At 36.8% G+C, this 18,581-nt stretch overlaps 1 protein-coding gene across 1 annotated transcript; it reads right to left on the reverse strand.

The window, feature by feature from the left end:
• Window positions 1-387: 387 nt before the first annotated feature.
• capza1b (capping actin protein of muscle Z-line subunit alpha 1b) lies at window positions 388-9,291 on the reverse strand. The gene is made up of 10 exons (XM_027166517.2): window positions 9,162-9,291; window positions 6,271-6,334; window positions 6,062-6,113; window positions 5,911-5,974; window positions 4,172-4,378; window positions 3,952-4,031; window positions 3,657-3,735; window positions 1,921-1,992; window positions 1,739-1,801; window positions 388-1,646 (listed from the first exon to the last, which is right to left on the reverse strand). The coding sequence occupies exons 1-10, from the start codon at window positions 9,198-9,200 to the stop codon at window positions 1,506-1,508; spliced, it is 861 nt and encodes a 286-aa protein (XP_027022318.1). The 5' UTR covers window positions 9,201-9,291; the 3' UTR covers window positions 388-1,505.
• Window positions 9,292-18,581: the final 9,290 nt, after the last annotated feature.

Raw genomic sequence — 18,581 nt, forward strand, 5'->3', positions numbered from 1 at the left:
CATTTTAGGGATACGCACCATGAGTTAGTAATGCTACCTGCCCTGTATTTAAAAGTTAAACTGAAATTATTTTGGTCTGCCTAAGAGTGCCATTCTGTAGTAAATTGAAGCTGAGTTTTTATTAAGACTCTTAATGCACATAAAGGGAAAGGCACAAAATAATTACCCTGGTTGTGGGTGCTGGAAATCTTTGTTACACAAGTTTGGAAACTTACCTCAGAGGATTATCATAGTTTACACAGTATAGGTACTAGAGTCTAAGTGGTCCAATAAAGTCTAGGTTAATACACTGAAGTGTATAAGTGCGCTTAAAGCCAGTCTCCTCGGAGTCAAGGAGCTATAAGCAGACTCATGTAAGAGGAAAAACATTCCAGACAGTTTCAGTCATCAGCTTGGTGCCAATTCTTTATTACCTGTGAGTGTAGCATAGACTTTGCTAAAATCAGCATAAGAGCTTTGTTACAGGACAGAGAGAGACAAAGAGGTGACATGAGAGTGATATTATACAGTATGACAATGCTTCTGTGATCAGGGTGAATTTTACAGTGGTGAAGCACCGAACAGTACCATGACATGAACATGCGACAGCAACACTGATGATGCTCCCTTCCGCTCCAGGACAGTAGAGTGCATAGAACAACTCCGATTTGCTGTTTGCAATGTAAGACTCAATTCTGGACACCCCAAAGCACACAGGATGCCTACAACAAAAGAATGCTAGCGTGGGTTTTAAGGACTGTTTAGTAAAATATAACATCTGTATGTATAAATATGTAACTCAGGGTTAACCGTGATTTCTCTGCCATGGGAAAGAGGACTACTGATTTCTTTTCTTTTATTAATTCAGGAATCCATAACATATTTTGAATGTCTTCTTTTTCTGGGAGGGTTTAAGTTACAGAAGGGAGGTACTAAGAGTGAGGCATTAAGACAAAGACCGATTCCAACACTCAGACACAAGCCCTCCCTCCTTACACACGCTGACACTGAAAGAGGAGGAGGTTTGTTCTGAGTGTTGTACTGCAGTCAGTAGTTACTGAGCGAGACAGACAGCAGTTCTCTGCTTCTCTTTAGGACAATTAAACCATACTCACAAACATTCCAAACCATTGCAGCTCACGACACCAAAAAAAAAAAAAAAAAAAACCTACACTGTACACCCTTTCAAAAGAATTTGATAGACGGGTCAGATGAATTCACATAAATGAAATAATGGCATCGGATTTGCCAGTAATTTAGATCCAGACTCCCTCTAAACTCATGTCCGACCCTCCTTCATTAGCTGAGTCCTTTAACAAACCCGAAATTGAATGGAATCACATCCTCTTAGTAACATTGATAGAGCAAGTTCCTTGACTTTTGTTTTTTTTTTTTGGTTGTTTTTTTTTTTCTCTTTCAGGATAGGGGGGGGCGGGGGGGTCTCCCTCTGATTAGCGAACAGCATGTGGTTTTCTTTTTGACCGGTTCTGTGTCGAGAGAGGAAGAGAGCTGGAACCAGCCACGTTCTAGGCATTCTGCATCTCTTTGCCGATCTTGTAGCTGAGAATCTTGTTCCAGTCGATCTTGGTGCGGGTGACGGGGAGCTGCCTGCGCAGAGCTTTGAAGGTTGTGTCCGACATTGTCTGGTAGTTCTCGCTGATGGCCGTCTATTGTAAAATTTAAAATGTCACTTATTTTTGGTCATCACTGGAAAATCTGATGTTTTTTTATACAATAAAATGTCAATGAAAGCCTTTACCTGGTAATCATTCTCTGCATTTTCAATGATTTTTACAAATTCCTTGGCAGTCGTCTCTTCATCCTGGAAATGAGGAAAAGACAAAAATCTGCCTCATACCTACGTACCCAACTATGGATCGGACAGCAGAAAATCTAATGAAAACCGTACTTGAAGTGTACAGTGTATGCGTGTTTACTCACAGTGACTATGATGGACTCTTCCACCTCTTTATGACTAACCAACTGCACGTTGCCATCCTCATAATAATGAACCTTCACAACACAATGATCAGCAACAAATTAGTACAATAGCAATCCTAGAGTTCATTTCAGGAAAGTTAACAAAACACAGATTCAAATAATTAACATTATGTCAGGGTTTTTCCTACATTGAAAATTTTATGCCAGCCGCCAAAACGATTTTTTGTCCCACCAAAGCCTTATTTGATCTGTAATTGGGTTTTTTCAGTGAAGCTGACAGAGTGACTGAGAGAACAAGCACAGCACCCCACGTCTTCAGGTCTGCCTTTGCTCTCTACCACGCATGAAAATCAACTGATCCTAGAGGTCGGAAGACCGAATCCATGTTTTTCACGTGGTGCATTCGAAGAATATTTTTGCTGAATTACCGCTGGGTGTGAATTGCAGTCAAAAAAGGTTGCCTTATCTTCTCTTACAACTTGTGACTTTCCACATTTGCACAATTCACCTGGTAATGAGCATTTTGCACATCTCTCACCTGTATGTAAATTGTTCTTAATTTCTGTTTCTAAACTACAGTATGTAAATGGTCCTGCAATTTCTGGAGCTCGCTACCAAGAATTTCACTCACCATGGCACGTGTTGTGGTGATGTGACAATAAAGGTGACTTGACTTGTTGAGCATTCCGCACATGCAGCTGACATAACTTTAAATAAACGCAAAACAACGCTAAAGTCCGATTCGCGACCTAATGACTCCTTTGAGCCGATTCATTTTAATAAATGGTTAAAGCAATTGGTCTGCGCGTCAGTGTCAGAATCGGCGTATAACAAATCATTACTTCTTAGAAAAACATACACATCTGAAATGAGAAAGTAAGTGTGCTAACCCCATTTAGCAAGAGTGTTTAGTAACATTTAGCCTTAATAATCCACAGTATGTATAGGCCTATGACAACGTGTAGTACATTACCTATAAAATCATTTAGTTTAAAGTTAGACTGGAGTGAGATTAAACTAGATCAAAATACAAAGCAAGCTGTTGCTAGCTAGCTGCTAATTTTATTTACAAAAAAAAAATGGTAAAAAATTGCACTATTACACCTTTTAATGCTACTTTTTAATTTATATGATTATACTAAAATGAAAGAGGACCAACATTTAGACGTATACTGCAAGGTGGATGGGCCCCATCAGGATGAAGTACGACTACAGAGATCTTTTAAAAAGGTTCTGCAGTGTTAATAATAAGAGTCGAGTTAAATGTTCATCTGCAGGCTGTGATATTTGTAAATAGATAAATTGTGACACCTTTGACATTTCAAATATACTATGGTATCAATGATGTTTACATGTAAAATAAGTTGTAATCGCTCTTACTATCTAGCCTGACAGTGATCGTTTTTTTCAAGAATAAATAGGATAAGAAGAAAAAAAATCACAAACTGTTTTTGTATTTATTTTAAATTTAACATTTGTCAATATTGGGCTTGCGGATCATGTGGGTACTAGGGTACTCTTTGCTGTGTGTGGATGACCATGTTGGTCAGCCACCACCGAAGATCAATTTTGACCCAATAAAAACCTTGCATGCCAACTACAGAGAAATGAGAATTGCTTTAATATTAAGTCATGCTCTAAAACAAATAAACGCAGGGGTCTTATATTTGTTGGAGGGACAATTTTTAAAAAGTTCTCCTTACTTCACAGAACAGTCACCTGTATAGAATTCTCACCTGGATTTTCAGCACCCCCACCACCTGAGAGGAAGGCTGGTTGATGGTGAACTTCCATTCTGATCTGCAGCGCCCATTCCTGTTTGTATGCACAAGACAGAGAGACACACACCCCACAGACAGACAACAGCCACAGAAATCAAAAGTCTGCAATAGAATTGCTCGTGCTCTTTTGTCCATGACATGATCTAAATTAGAAACAGAAACTAATAATAACCAAATTCCTGCAGTAAACAAAATACAGACTTATAAACAATGGCAAACAACCAATTATATAAGAATAGCACTCTTTTACCAGAAGTTTTTAGGCTGAAACTGATGTCCCTCGATGCAGGCAATAATGGTCTTCTGACCGTCCACTGTTTTTCCATATACCTGTTTAAAACAGGATTTTAAAAGGATACTGAGCAAAATAAAGACCATTACTACAAACAAAATCTTTTATGCAGAATTTAATGCTGTTAAAAATATCCTTGAGAGAATCAAAAAAAAAAAAGGAACAAAAAAGCATGTACCGTGCACACTCCAGTAGGGTAATGCTCCTTGACGTAGGCACTAAGTGCAGCGTCACAGGCGTCCCTCCAGGAGTGCAGGGAGGTCTCACCCTGGTAAGGTTGCGGATCACTGGCCTCCTTACGCAGGTGATCAAAACGGAAGGACTTGCGGCTCCGTGGGTCAAAGAAGCGTCCCTGACCCAAATCCCCATGCTCCGTAATCAGAACCTATGCATCGGGGGAAAGAAAAAATGAGTAATGAACCATCTACAAATACTGCTGTTTTAAGGACTCATAAAACCATAAGAGGAAGTCAGTCTATAAAGGCCTGCACTTGACCATTACCATAAAACCTGCAATGCAAGTTTTAATACCACATAATAGCACAACACAATGTCCCACACAATAGACTAACTGATTAAAGTTTCATGGAAAATAACTTCAACACTGTTGAATAAGATAATGGCGGATACATAACGAGCTATAAAAGAACTAGTGACATGGACAAATAAGCAGTTCCCTCAACATCAAGATTCCCTCAAGATCATTTTAGCAATTAATACATTAAAGTAATTTCTCTCAAACAAAACATAACTAGTTAAAAACTGTTAGATGATGAAATAGAAAAATGACTCACAGAGGCAGACTAAAGTTTCTGGTAAATAATGAATTAAATAATTAAGGTGGTCTAAGGAAGGAAATCCCCGTGCAAATGAATAAATTCACAGTGCTCAATCTCATGGTGTCATATGACCTGCTTCTAGACAGAGTGAAGATGGAATATTCCTAAATGAAGGAACTGTGTCCTGAGGCACATGTCTGAGGTGAAGTGAAATAAATACATCCCTATTTTAATCATTACTGAAACTGTTCTACACACACATCAGTATTTAACAGGGAGACAAGAGTATACTTCTAGTATACACATTGACCATTTCGTCAGGTACATCTACCGTATAGGGTTAAAGAACTTCTGACAGAAACTCGACCTGTGAATAGGACTAGATGTCACCACATAAATCAATGGAAAGTGACCACCACTGACTATTTACTTGGGAGGTTGACTATTTTCAGCACAACATTGATACTGACCTGGTAGTTTGCATGGCGCTGGTATACATTCTCCAGTAACACTGCTATGTACAATTGCCTACATTGTGAGTAGTGCATGTATACATGCGCACATGTTTAAAATTTAGCAACATATGACACTGCTGGTTAAAACACAGCAATATATGTAAATGAAGATTTTAACATGATAATTGTCACAGTGATTACCAAGTAGAAATGTTTTTTATCTACCCTGTAGGTGTAAGAGACTATATCTAGGGCTAGTCATTTCTAACCCATCATTGCTGTGCATTTCTGAATAAGGGACTGCTAGCCAGATATTTTAGTAGGCAGACTATCCTCAGCCCAGAACTGTGACAGTAAGTGTTCAAGTTCGCTCTTATGAAGGGTGGGCTAAAGGGGTATGGCAAACTGTATAAAGCAACAGAAGGGCTAGACAGTAATGTTGAACTCTGCCATGCTGTTATTGTTATTTAGTATCATGCCTGTAAAGCTGACATACTTGGCTAACATAGCTAGGCATGTCGAACATGTCAAAATAGGTTCTCTAGTAATTTGTGTAAATTACATACTGTACATATCCAAATTCAGCCATTGAATACTATAAGAATTTTCTTTACCAAATATAAAAAGGTGCCCTTATATTTAGTTGTGTATCTGATAAGTAGTACATTATGAACTATTCTTACCGACTCCTCCGAATTTTCCAGTTTTACAGGGGTAAATTGATCCATGTTATACTGGGCAAAGGCACTGCAAGAAAAGGAGAGAGGGAAACATTTGATAAGACAATACTGCAAGGGCTAAAGTGGAATAACAGAAGTGAACCAAAACACTTACTGAGCTGCCCCCTCCCTGAGGAGGTTGTCATTGTTGAGTAAAAGCCGCACATCTACATAGAAAAAGTAAAATAAAATCTTAATTAATAATAATCAGTAAATTTTTATATCCAAAATGCAAATATATCAAAGCTAATTGGAACATCCTGAATGGGGGTTTCTGTAGGATACTCAAGTGGAACCCTCTGGGACCCTTAGTGGGAAACTTACCATTGAACACTTCGTTGAACTCGCCAGGTGGAGCATGGGTAACAAAGTTTGCTGCTATGCGGACCTGCACAAAAAGCAGAGATAATATTTAAAATACCGAATTCAAAATGTTCTAATATTACTGATTCCCCTAGAAGAGTTACTTTACATGCTCACTGTCCATGTCCCAAGGGTGTGTGGAGTTAATAAATAGAATGTGCTGAGAGCTCACTGAGAAGAAAAAAAACATCATGAACTTCCTGAAACTTTGCACAAACCAAACTAGTCCACACGAACACTGATATGCCTTTTTTAAGCAGTTTTGTGACTCCACCCTCCACAGTAGTCGGTGTGGATAAATTTGCATTGTAGTATCAATAAGGAATATTTTTTATTTGTCATTTTTTATTTGTTTAATTTCTTGCTTTTTCTCTGTGTAGTACACTAATGATGCTAAGGCATGCAGAAAAGTATTTTATGCTCATGTTCTCAAAACAGAAAAACTGCTACTTAAAAAGTACCCATAACCGTGTGGACTAAACCTTATTGTTTTAGATGCTCTCTACCAGACAGTTCATTAAAAATTTACATTTAGACACGTGAGGAAGTGAGTGCAATAGTGTGCAGTCTCTCAAACCAGTGAATTGGACAAAGAGGAAATGGTTAAATTAGAACAGTGCATACAAAACAATCATAAGAGAAAGTGCCACTTGGATTCAGAACTTCCCTTCTTTAGCATCCTATCTGATCTTTTTTTATATACTTATAAAGATTATTATTTTGTAAGTAAACAAGGTGGAGCCATTTATTTGTATGCAGTAACATGAAGTTAAATGATTTGCTTGCATCATTTTTGTCTTCTGTTAACAATTTCATAAAACACTTTTGCAAATTTTTATAAATATTTTAAATATATTACATGTATTTGCTTGCTATAAATGTGTGTGATATATTAAATATATAAAGTATTTCATACATCACATATGCATACAAAGGAAGAGGGATATGTAAATTTGGGGTTTCTGAAACAGACAGCCACGTCATCCAAAATCAGTGATATGTTGACACAGAAGAACAGCCCAAAGGCAATTTATATTCAAATTACCACCTTTTTGGTCTACTTTGCTCACAGTACAGACCAGGAAACTGAACAGATTTCTATCCAACTATAACGTGAGAACTACAAAGGTTACAGTAGCAGTTCCTCTCTAATCTGCAAATGCAGCAACAAGGATTGAGATTACAGTCTAATTGGAACACAAAACAGACCACAGTCAAGCTGATTAACCCCATGCTTATGTTAGGAATGAAGGGTGAAGCAGTAAATAAATTGGTGTAAAAACAGGTTTCTCTACACAACATATCCAAATCAAGTGACTCATGAAGCAAATATGCCTCATTGGGGATAAGGAGGCAATACACCAAACATCCTGCCAATGAGGTCTTGTTTGGTGACAGGCAAATATTAAAAACATTTCTAACATGTACATGTTGTATATTTAACATTAACAAAAATACCAATTTCTTAAAAAACAAGACAAGTACACAGCTTAGCAGTTCATGCCCCAAACTGTTGCCCTGGCAAGTCTGTGTTTTCAACTTACAATATTATGATCAGCTTTACCCATAAGCTCACACTATATCTTAACAACAATGATAATCATAGTGATGTTAAATTAAATTATAATTATATCTATGTTTACATTTGTTAATCTGATACATGTTTCTCTAAAATGACTTATAAAAGAGAATGGATCATTTCAAGGATTTAAGGGTTTTGTCCCTAAGGATGTCAAGGGTTAGATCTCAATAAACATATTAGCAATATTACCAAAATACATTTCATCAACATGTGTATGTAAATTTTCACTTAGAGATTGTGCTCATTTTTATTTTTAATATTTTTCCCCCAGTCACTTTTATCTAAGAATAAGATAAAATAATAAGAAAGATAATCCAACAAGATCAAACTTGAGGATTTTATTTAAGGACTATATACAGTAGCAGGAATTTTGACAGAACTGTGATACTGATCTCATCAGTACATCCAAAAGCTTCAATTTTTCTTTTTTTCTTTTCAAGGAAATCTTAAATCAGGAAACCTGTAACACAGACTATGCGCTTAAGCTTTGTGTTACTTACTTCCTAGAAACACATCCTGCTATTGACTGCATACAAGTCGTCAGACGCAATGACAAACAAGATGTACTATTGTTTGCACAAGCTGGCAGCTAACTCACATATTGTCCAAGTAGAAGTAAATTTACAACGTAAACGCGTTAGCTGGGTAGTTTCGGGTGGGGGGGGGGTAAATCTTCAATAATCCTCCGTCACTGGGTGGGATGTAAATTAAAGACAGGCACTCCATGTTTGTAACTAGGTTCTCAGCGAAATCAAACCCTGCAGTGGAGTGAGAATAGACAGGTCTATTTATGGCAGCTAGCTAGTTAGACTCTACGCTACTTCCTGTACAGTTAGTCATTTTGACAAGTTAAGCAAGCTAACGCCCGGCTAACAACTTCAGCTCAGAAGCGTTCAATCAAAGCAACGTTTCCGGAACTCGGTGCACAAACAAAAATATATTCAGCCACATCCACTGGCAGATAGATAAGCCAAAACAACTGCCATATAAAACCAAGTTCTAAATAAAGACGAGTAACTGCTTCGTTAGCAAAACAAGAACTGTTTACCACTAGGCTGGGCATTCCCTAGACGGGCAGCTACTGTGTAGCTTCCTGTGTAAGCTAAGTAAGCTAACTAAAGAGCTAGCCGGCTAAACGCGATTAGATTTCTTTCAGAACATCAACATAATAAATAGGAATTGTTAGATATCGACTTAGCAGTTGCAGAAGATGTCGAATGTCACTTTCTATGCCTTTAGAAATATGTTAAACGAAAGAAAAAGCCTTTACCTTCTCCTCGTCGGAGAGCGGTTCCTCAAAGTCGGTCATCTTAGCTCTAGCAGACCAGCCTCAAAACGCAATGCATCCTGGGTATCAGCCTGTCACGGCCATTACCATAATAGGTCAGAAGATTCTGATTGGTCCAGAGCGGCCAGAGAGGCAGAGGAGCTCATTACTGTCAGCGAGTCGTCTGTCAAAATGAAACTAAAATGATGGAGCGAATATATAAAATTATTTTAAATACTTCGCTGGAATGTTCCGTACACTGAAGTTATTAAAGCGAGTGAAAGAAAGGCAAAAGTGAGCAAGGTTTATAAACAAAATACATATCTTTCAACACAATAAACATCTGAACAAGATTTAGCTGCAAATGAGCTAATTGCATTTCTTAATAGCATGTTTAGCATAGCGTAATTCTCCAGTCTGATTGGTCAAAAGATAATGACAATCTGACAATATTTCAGACTGTAATTTAGACTCAGCCTTTATTCTACATACCCCATTTTTATATTCCTTTCTTTGGACTAATTATGATTATTTGTCTTTCTAAAGTCTGAAGTTTTAGTGCTTTAAAACTGACAAGTTTATTGTTATGATGCGAGCTACTGTAATAATTTACGGTTTAAACAAAGGTTACGATGTGAAGGAATAATGTACGTACCTCTATAATACAGAATACTAGTTAACTGTTTAAATGAATAACTATTAATTTAATGTAATTTTTTTTATATTGAAAACCTTTTATAACATGACCTATATATTATAGCAGCCGACTCTTAATTAGAAGTTATCTTTATTATCAAAACCCTGGTTAATTTATTTGTTCATTTACATATTCATTTATTTATATGTTTATGTATTGAAACATAAATACAAGCATAAATATAAACATACATTCAATATTAAATCTAATTAAAGGTTTGAAGAGTTGTGAGCAGTCAGAATTCAGTGGGATCCAGAAAACATCTCTAAACCTGAACCAGAAAATACTGATCTTTCACAGAGTTAGAAAAAAGAAAAATATGTCAAAATGTTAAGAATAACCATTATCAGACATTAAGAAACAGGAACACAGAATACAACCACATAGTGAAAGAAGTATAACATAAATTTAGGCCTATTATTATTATTATTATTATTATTATTATTATTATTATTATTATTATTATTATTATTGTATACATGTTTCTGTTAACATAGTTTCTAATTTTTAATGTGTTTCACACACATGGTAATTAAGAATAAATAGACATTTCAGCTTAAGGTGCTAAATAATGTGCTACAGAGGGTGCTAGCTATAGAATTTATATATTTTAATATGATACAGAATTTTAAGTGCAGTACCTTTCTAATTTCCTACACGCAGAGCAGTATTATTTAATTTACAGTGACCAACCAGGAGGGGTCGCTCTAGATCAGTTTAAATATCTGTAAGACCATTTGTAATGCCGGTTTCCCTTGCAGAATTTAATTGTAATTTTATTGTCATTTAATGCAAGGCTCATATTTTTCTAAGAAACCTGAAATAATTGACCTCCTGCAGAAGACTAATATAGGTTCTCCCTGCTGCTATTAGACTTTACAATCAAAGCTGCTCCCAGTGAACCAGTCACCATAATACACACTGTTATTACTGTTTCACTGCAATAACAAACAATAACAAAGTATTTTAAACATGTGCAATAAGAGAAATTTTGAAAAATGTGCAATATTACCAATGTGTAATATGTCTTCAGTGTAACCACTACTCTGTTTATACATTTTTGTTTTTGTGTATACTGTATATTATTTCTTTATTCTTTTTTATATTTTATTTTTTGCTGCCATAACAGAGAAATTTCCCTTATCTTAAGTTATTTATATGAAGTTGAGTGACCTCCAGGGCTGGTGGTTTGATTCCCTCCTAGAGCAGGTGTCTCAATGGATTACTCTTGGTACTCTAATTTATGTCTTGACAAATGGACTACTTTGGTTTAGAAAAAGACTAGAAGAAAGTATTTCAAGTAGTTGAAGAAGGAGAGAAGCTGAATATTTTGAAATTAAGAGACGTGGTAAGGGATTAGTCCTCAACTTTAAGGTCCTGGAACTAATATTTCTGGAGAAAAGAGAGACAGTGAAAGACATGCACTGGGAGAAGAGAGAACACCTCTCCCTGTTGTTCATGATTGTGTAATAGGCTGTGAAAACTCATCTGTGTCTATTCATTCTCCTCTGACTGCCAGCAGCAGCTCAAAAAGCCTATGTGTTCCTCCAAAACTGACCTGGTGAACACTGTTTCACTGTGGTTTGTGTGTGTGTGTGTGTGTGTGTGTGTATTGGAACATAAAAGAATTTTCACATATTTCTTAAACCAACATGCTGCGATTTGGGGGCCCACTGGACATTAACACGTGACATCAGAGGGAGAGAGTGATATCTCCTGGGTTTGGTGTGAGATGAAGAAAGAGCGGTGATTTCTGAGTAAAGAGCATTAGAAGGAGGCTAAGCTGAATCAGTGTGATGGTTCTATCAAGTAACACCATCAATCAAGAGAGAATGGACAGAATCCAGGCTGAAATGAGACTCCACAGTGACATCAGCCTTGCTGCAGATTGGACATATACTGAAATCAGACAGAATCCATACTGAAAGGAAATCTAGTATTTGCTGAAAAAATATTGGTTCCAGATTGTTCGTAGACATGCACCGTACCACAAATCACTAAAAATGGCATTGTACAATAATATATAATAGACCTACTAGTAAGGGCTGTCTTTCCAGATGTCATGTGTCATCTAGGTATATGTACTGTATATGTAGATAACACATGACATCTGGAAAGACAGTCTTGACTGGTGAGTTCATTTTATATTCTATATGCTGTTACACTTTATGCTGCTATATTTTTGATCATTTAGAAAAGCATTCGATTCAGATTTCTGTTTAGTTAATCCAGATGCTGTGGTTTTTGTGCTATTTAGTTAGTGTTTACTGTATTTGTATTGTACATATTGTATTGTGTTACAAATTCACCAACCTTCGTGAATTTTGCACTGGAGCTCTGTACCTTAACATTTCTTTGCACTCGTATTTATTTATGATTATGTATTATTATTAATAGTATTTATTATATTTATTTATCTGTACATCACATGTCAGCATGTCAAATCTAACATTCTAATAACTGATGATTCATTTAAATGGTAATAATAAGAAAGTGGTTAAAAACTTTGTGTTTTCACTTTGGGGTTTGAGTAGCAGATTAACAGTATAAAATGTCAGCCATGTGGAAACACTTCACAGTTTCTACGAGAGACCTTAAACAAGAAATTTGTGAAAGTACTATACCAAATATGTACAATTAAATAAATGTATTTTTTACTGTGTTTTTCTCTCATCCAGGGTTTTTATCACATCTAGAGTTGTAATTAAACGGTAACTGACACAGACTGTGTCTTATGTTGTATTATCTTATACTTGTAGTCCAAAGTGAAGTGCAGTAATGATGTGACGATAAACATATGCTTGACATGTTTTGCCGCTCTCTAACTCTGGCCATCCAGAGGTGAGCGTGCACAACTGTGACTCAACCCAGCTAACAATCACTAACAATCACTTAGTGAGAACCAATTTTGGTTTTGTGAATACTTTAGTCATGGTCTTTGACTGATAGTGAGAGAGAGAGATGAGGAAAAAGAGAGACAGAGATTCGCAATGATGTGCAGCCTTTTGTGCAGCCTCTCAAGCTGTTGGTATCTGAAGCTGCAGCTGCTCCCACGGAGATTACCTCTGGACACACAGAGCCACAGGACAGAAAAAACTGGAACAAATGTGTGTGTGAACCCGTGCATCATCCCGTCATCCCACTACTTCACAGTGCAACAGGGGAGAACAGGGCCTCTTATATCAATATGTTTTTTTTTGTTTTTTTAATTCTCTCTTTTATGGTACAATAAGAAAGTAAACCAAACAAACTATGGTAGTAAAATAAGCCAAACCTCATAGAGGCACAATAAAATGTGAGTATATGCAGAGGAGGCACACTCATGGCAGTCATTTGGATGTAGATGCTTGTCTGTCCACCATTAATCTCATTGTCAGTAGCACAAGTCCATGTCTAAAGGCTTTTTTATTGGGTCTAAGAGAGTGTCGGATGTTTTTTTATTGCATTTGCATTAGTAAAAAGCAAAGAATGAGGAGGAGGTCAGGGGGAAAATTCTCGGTTTAATGCCCCACTAAAAGCTGGGCTTTTAACTGAGTTTAAGTTTTATAAGGTCACAAATGATGTTAAGAGCTTCAAGCAATGGAGAGAATGTCAGATTGAAGCAATGTTTAAGTGAGTCTGCCTTCTGCATCTTTCATTCCTCATGAGCCCGATTTATGGTTAAAGAAAATACAGCACTAAAATAGTCCTATGATGTCCATACACACTTCTAAAACTATGATAGTCTTGTATGGACTCTAAAGGTGGATGGGCAAATAAGGTATGTTTGAACATGAAGATGGCATGCAGCTTGTGTGTGTGTGTGTGTGTGTGTGTGTGTGTGTGTGTGTGTGTGTGTGTGTGTGTGTGTGTGTGTAAAAGGTATAGTCCGTTCCCACGAACTGAACGCTGGTAACATTAGCCGTCTTTGATCTACAGCAGGATGGCGAGTCTGGGTCCCCCTCACGTGGACGAGGCTGCTGATGGGATATGACAATTGTGAGGCCTCTTTCTTTGATGTGGTCTAAAATATAAGGGTATTATCCTCTCCAAAGGCCTACCACATACACAAACACACTCACACACAGATGTACACCCATGTAGATACGATCCTTATCTGTCTTGCTGAGAAACAACACAGATTTCACTTTTATAATAGCAACCATATGAAATAAGACTAAGACATAAAAATAATTCTAAGATACATATGCCCTTATACATTTTATATTGTATTTCATTTACGGTGACAAACAAATACCATGCAGAATGGGTCTACAATTATTTTTCATCTTGAAAACTAATCAATGATGGTTTCATGGATCATCTGCACCATTCACTTCATTTACATTTACATTTACAGCATTTGGCAGACGCCCTTATCCAGAGCGACGTACATAAGTGCTTAAATCTCTAACATTGAATACATTAATGCTAACTTCATAACACAACACTTTAATTTATTTCCATTGTAACAATCAATTGTCCTTATTTTATATATCCTTGTTAATTAGTATTGCCATTAAATCTTTAACGCCATCCTGTCACTAATAGTGCTATATTACCCACCAATAATAGCGCTCAGTATCCTATAATGAAAAAATAACACTACTGCTTATTTCATGCCATTTTTTTAAAATAAATAAATCCATCCCAAAGGAGCTTTATATTATCACTAACAATAGTTGTGACACATGTACTTTACCTACTCATTCAAAAAAAGAAGAAGAAACCATCTTTACTTACAGCTTACTTATCAAAGTCTAAAAGCAATTAATGAATTTGGTAAAATGTAAATATTTTATTAGAACATCATTGTACATTTAAATAATTATTTACATTAAGAGCTTTATGATTGACAGGGCTGCAGTGGATACAGAGAATATCACTCGGCACAACCCCTTGTATCGGACACATATGTATTTTAAGACACCATGCACATTTATTGACTCCTTTATTTACTATAATTCCATGTACTGAAGTGAGAGGAAACCAGAGAACCCCAGAAGAAACCCAAATGTTCATAATGAGATGCCCCAAAATTTAATTCAAACATTATTTGTAAATTAGTTTCCTAAATTCTATCATTTTTTATTCAGTAATGGGACCACTTTAACAGAGAGAAGAATTTATCATTATGGCATATAGAAACCATAAAATCTCAGTAAGTGAATACTGAGAAAAAAAAATCTCAATTGGCTGAAATTTTTACATGTATTCCACCAGTGTCTTAAAGCCTGCCTTGCCCATACCTGCCTAAAACCATTCCTGTTACTGTAACAGCTGTAGTTAGGAATTCACATTCTGTATTCACATACAGTATATTAAGGGTCTACTGATTGTCCACTACAACTGAGGTTCAAGTAAGCAGGTTTTCACATTTTTCCTTCAGCACATGGAACTTTATTATGTTAAAATCCTTGTCTGTGTGTGGGGGGTGGCGGGTGAGGTCGGGGTTAGGCAGGATTCCTCTTTAATCATGAGACCAGCATCAGTAGACATTGCAGTAAAGTACCTGGCAAAGCCTCTAAAGATATACTATCTTCAGATCATTGCATGCAGGTGGGGAGGGATGAGAGGGGTCGGGGGAGTTGAAACGAGGCTGAATAGGGGGTGGCATGAGGACAGAAGGTCAGCTTTGTTTGACGGTAAAAACATCACAACACCCTCTGGCGTTTATTTTTGCTGATGGTGTTTAGGGAAGCAGGACAAGAGAAGCAAGTACTATCTGTCTTCTCACAAGCATGTGCATGTGTGTGTGTGTGTGTGTGTGTGTGTGTGTGTGTGTGTGTGTGTGTGTGTGTGTGTGTGTGTGTGTGTGTGTGTGTGTGTGTGTGTGTGTGTGCACTAAAGCCTGAAAGGGTTATTTTAAGTGGACTCCTGGGGAAAAAAATCTGTAGATGGTTTAAGGTGACATGTCAGTGACATCCACTCCACATGAAGGAAGTGCCAAGATAAAGTCAATCTCTCTCTCTCTCTCTCTCTCTCTCTCTCTCTCTCTCTCTCTCTCTCTCTCTCTCTCTCTCTCTCTCTCTCTCTCTCTCTCTCTCTCTCTCTCTCTTTTGAATGACCCAGACCCTTAATGGCAGGTCAAGGTTAAATTCCAACTCATAATTACTGACTCTGAAGAGCCCTGATAGTCCAAGTCAGTTAGAGTACTTTCATGTAGTGCTTAAGAGAAAAGGTTATGGTCAATAGACTTAATAAACTCATCAAGAAGCCAAGATCTGTCATTTGTGAACTCTTCAATACTGGACATAATTACCATCTGATGACCATCATAAACAGTGTCTTTTATCCTCTTTATAGTGTACTTGTCAAAACATACAAATCATGATGTAGCATGGAGAATTACAGGAAGTCACTCCTGACTGTTATCAGGCTGTACTCGTCTTATTCAGTGGACACTACACAAACTCAGTTCAAAATCAGCTCATACTACAACGTTTGTGGACGTAGCAGTGTGTGAAATAATCCTTCACCTGGACATACACCAATTAAAGAATATTTGATCCCCATATACTGCTTTCTAGTGAAAATAAATATGAGAGTTGTCTATCATGTATAATACATATACCTTGCGTTGTAACGGGATAAAAGAGAAATGAATTAATGTGTTGGAGGTGTAGGAAATGTTCAAAGCAGAATTTATACACTTTGTTTTTTTAAGTGCCTGAAATGACCAGTAATTCTATCAGCTTTTGGGACATTGTCCAATCCAGAAAGCAAAATTTAATATCAAACTTGTAGGAAACTGGTCTGAGAATTCTCTGACTTCCAAAGTTACTGCACTAAAGCTAAACTAAAGCTTTAAAAATATTCACACACGAGCTGGACATGGAGAATGGAGGAGAAATTGTGTTTATAAAGCTATGATCCATTGGCCATTATCAGCCCTCTCTGAGCTACTTACCCACCATAATTCACCATAACTTCTCTCTTTGAGTTTAATAAGCATACAGAATGTTTCTGAGTGATGAATTCTAAAGTGCAAATGAGAGGTTGTGTGAGTAACACATTCTGCATGACATATGGAAGTGTGTGAAAAGTAGTGCTTTATAACACACTATAATCTGACTTATGGATATAAGTGAGTGCATGTGTGTTTGTGTGTGTGTGTGTGTGTGTGTGTGTGTGTGTGTGTGTGTGTGTGTGTGTGTGTGTGTGTGTGTGTGTGTGTGTGTGTGTGTGTGTGTCTGTGTCTGTGTCTGTGTGTGTGTGTCTGTGTCTGTGTGTGTGTGTGTGTGTGTGTGTGTGTGTATAAAAGAGTGATTAAGAGGGGTCTATAGTATGTTGTGTCTCATGACACCATACCACCAATATGACTCACATTTTCTTACGAGAAATTGTTCTTTGCATATACAAAGACAGTACAGCTGTGTTCTCTGGAATAAGTGGATAGATGGAATGTACGCTAATAGCTCAAGATCAAATCCAATCAGTTGTTAATTGATAATAAACTTTCTCTGTGTTTACTTTCGATCCAGGCTTATTATTTGTAATGATTTTGCTGTAATAGAAAATGTAGTCACTTGGATTACTTATATAATAATAATAGCTTGTCCAATATGATCTAGTATACAGTAGTTAGCACAGTACAGTGTAGTAGTTGATATACTGTAGGTTTCTGTAATACCCTATATGACTGGAAAGTCAATATATTTAAATATATTTGCTAATAAAAAGAAAAAAATTGCATCTATGACTAGGAAATATTAAATTTAAAAAATTTTTATTTGCATATCGCATTGCCACAAACAGCAGCGGATTTTGTGTATACTGTTTTTTGCAGTTTAGAGAAGAGGGTGTAGTTGGTGTAGTTGGTGTAGTTGGTTAAATAGCAATTATCCACTTGTTCTCTACATTTTCAGTTTTTTATTTTACATTTTACAGTCTGTCACTGATGCTGCTGCTCTGACTCCTATTTGAATACCAGTTGTGTTACATAAAATAAAACAGGTGACACATTAAAGGAGCCTAAGCATTTTAAGGTTAGTGTGTTAGGCCAGCATATGTTCCTCCAGCACAGCTTTGTTTCACATTGTCATTAAATCCACAAGTCTCTGGAACTCTTCTGGAGGGATGGACATTATTCATCTAAAAGATTTTCCCTCATATGTTTTTGTGGTGATAGAGTGCTGTCTAATATATTGATCCATAGGCGTTCAGCTGAGTTGAGATCTGGCGACTGTGAAAGCCATAACACATGATTTTCATACAGTGAGGATGATCACACAGGGTAGGATGATCATGCAGATCATAAGAAGAACTTAGTATCGATTCAAAGTGACATTTATCTCAAATGGGACATGAGAACCCAAACCACTTGAATATGAGAAATAATGGTTGTAATAAATAATAAAGGTTTTATCAGCTCCAGTACAATATGACAACAAAATTAATTATACAAATTCTGTATGCAGGTTTAAATTGACAAATCTGTTTGTCAATGGGAAACTGGCGACAGAGTTCACATAAATATTGCAGCATGTGGATAGAGCATTTGCACCAGCAGGAGAATCAGCTGCATGGATTTCTGCATTCATCTGATGCAACCCAGATTCTAAGGGTGACTAATTCTGGCTTCTCCATCTCTCAGTCTTACACTCTGAGTAGGGGAATGCATTTCATCTGCTTCTCATGAGTTTACAGAGTTCATGGATTTTAAGCACCAACTTAAGCATGATTTAATCCATATATACATACATATGGATGTGACTGCTTTATGCCCTTCTTCTTACATTTTAAAA

The sequence above is a fragment of the Tachysurus fulvidraco genome, chromosome 14 (assembly GCF_022655615.1).
Source record: "Tachysurus fulvidraco isolate hzauxx_2018 chromosome 14, HZAU_PFXX_2.0, whole genome shotgun sequence".
Taxonomy (NCBI): Eukaryota; Metazoa; Chordata; class Actinopteri; order Siluriformes; family Bagridae; genus Tachysurus; species Tachysurus fulvidraco.

Coding starts and splice junctions, on each gene's coding strand:
- capza1b (XM_027166517.2), bottom strand. CDS start 9,200: ATGACCGACTTTGAGGAACCGCTCTCCGACGAGGAGAAG. Junction 5,975..6,061: donor CTCAGGGAGGGGGCAGCTCA/GTAAGTGTTTTG, acceptor CTTTTCTTGCAG/TGCCTTTGCCCAGTATAACA. Junction 4,032..4,171: donor ACCCTACTGGAGTGTGCACG/GTACATGCTTTT, acceptor TGTTTTAAACAG/GTATATGGAAAAACAGTGGA.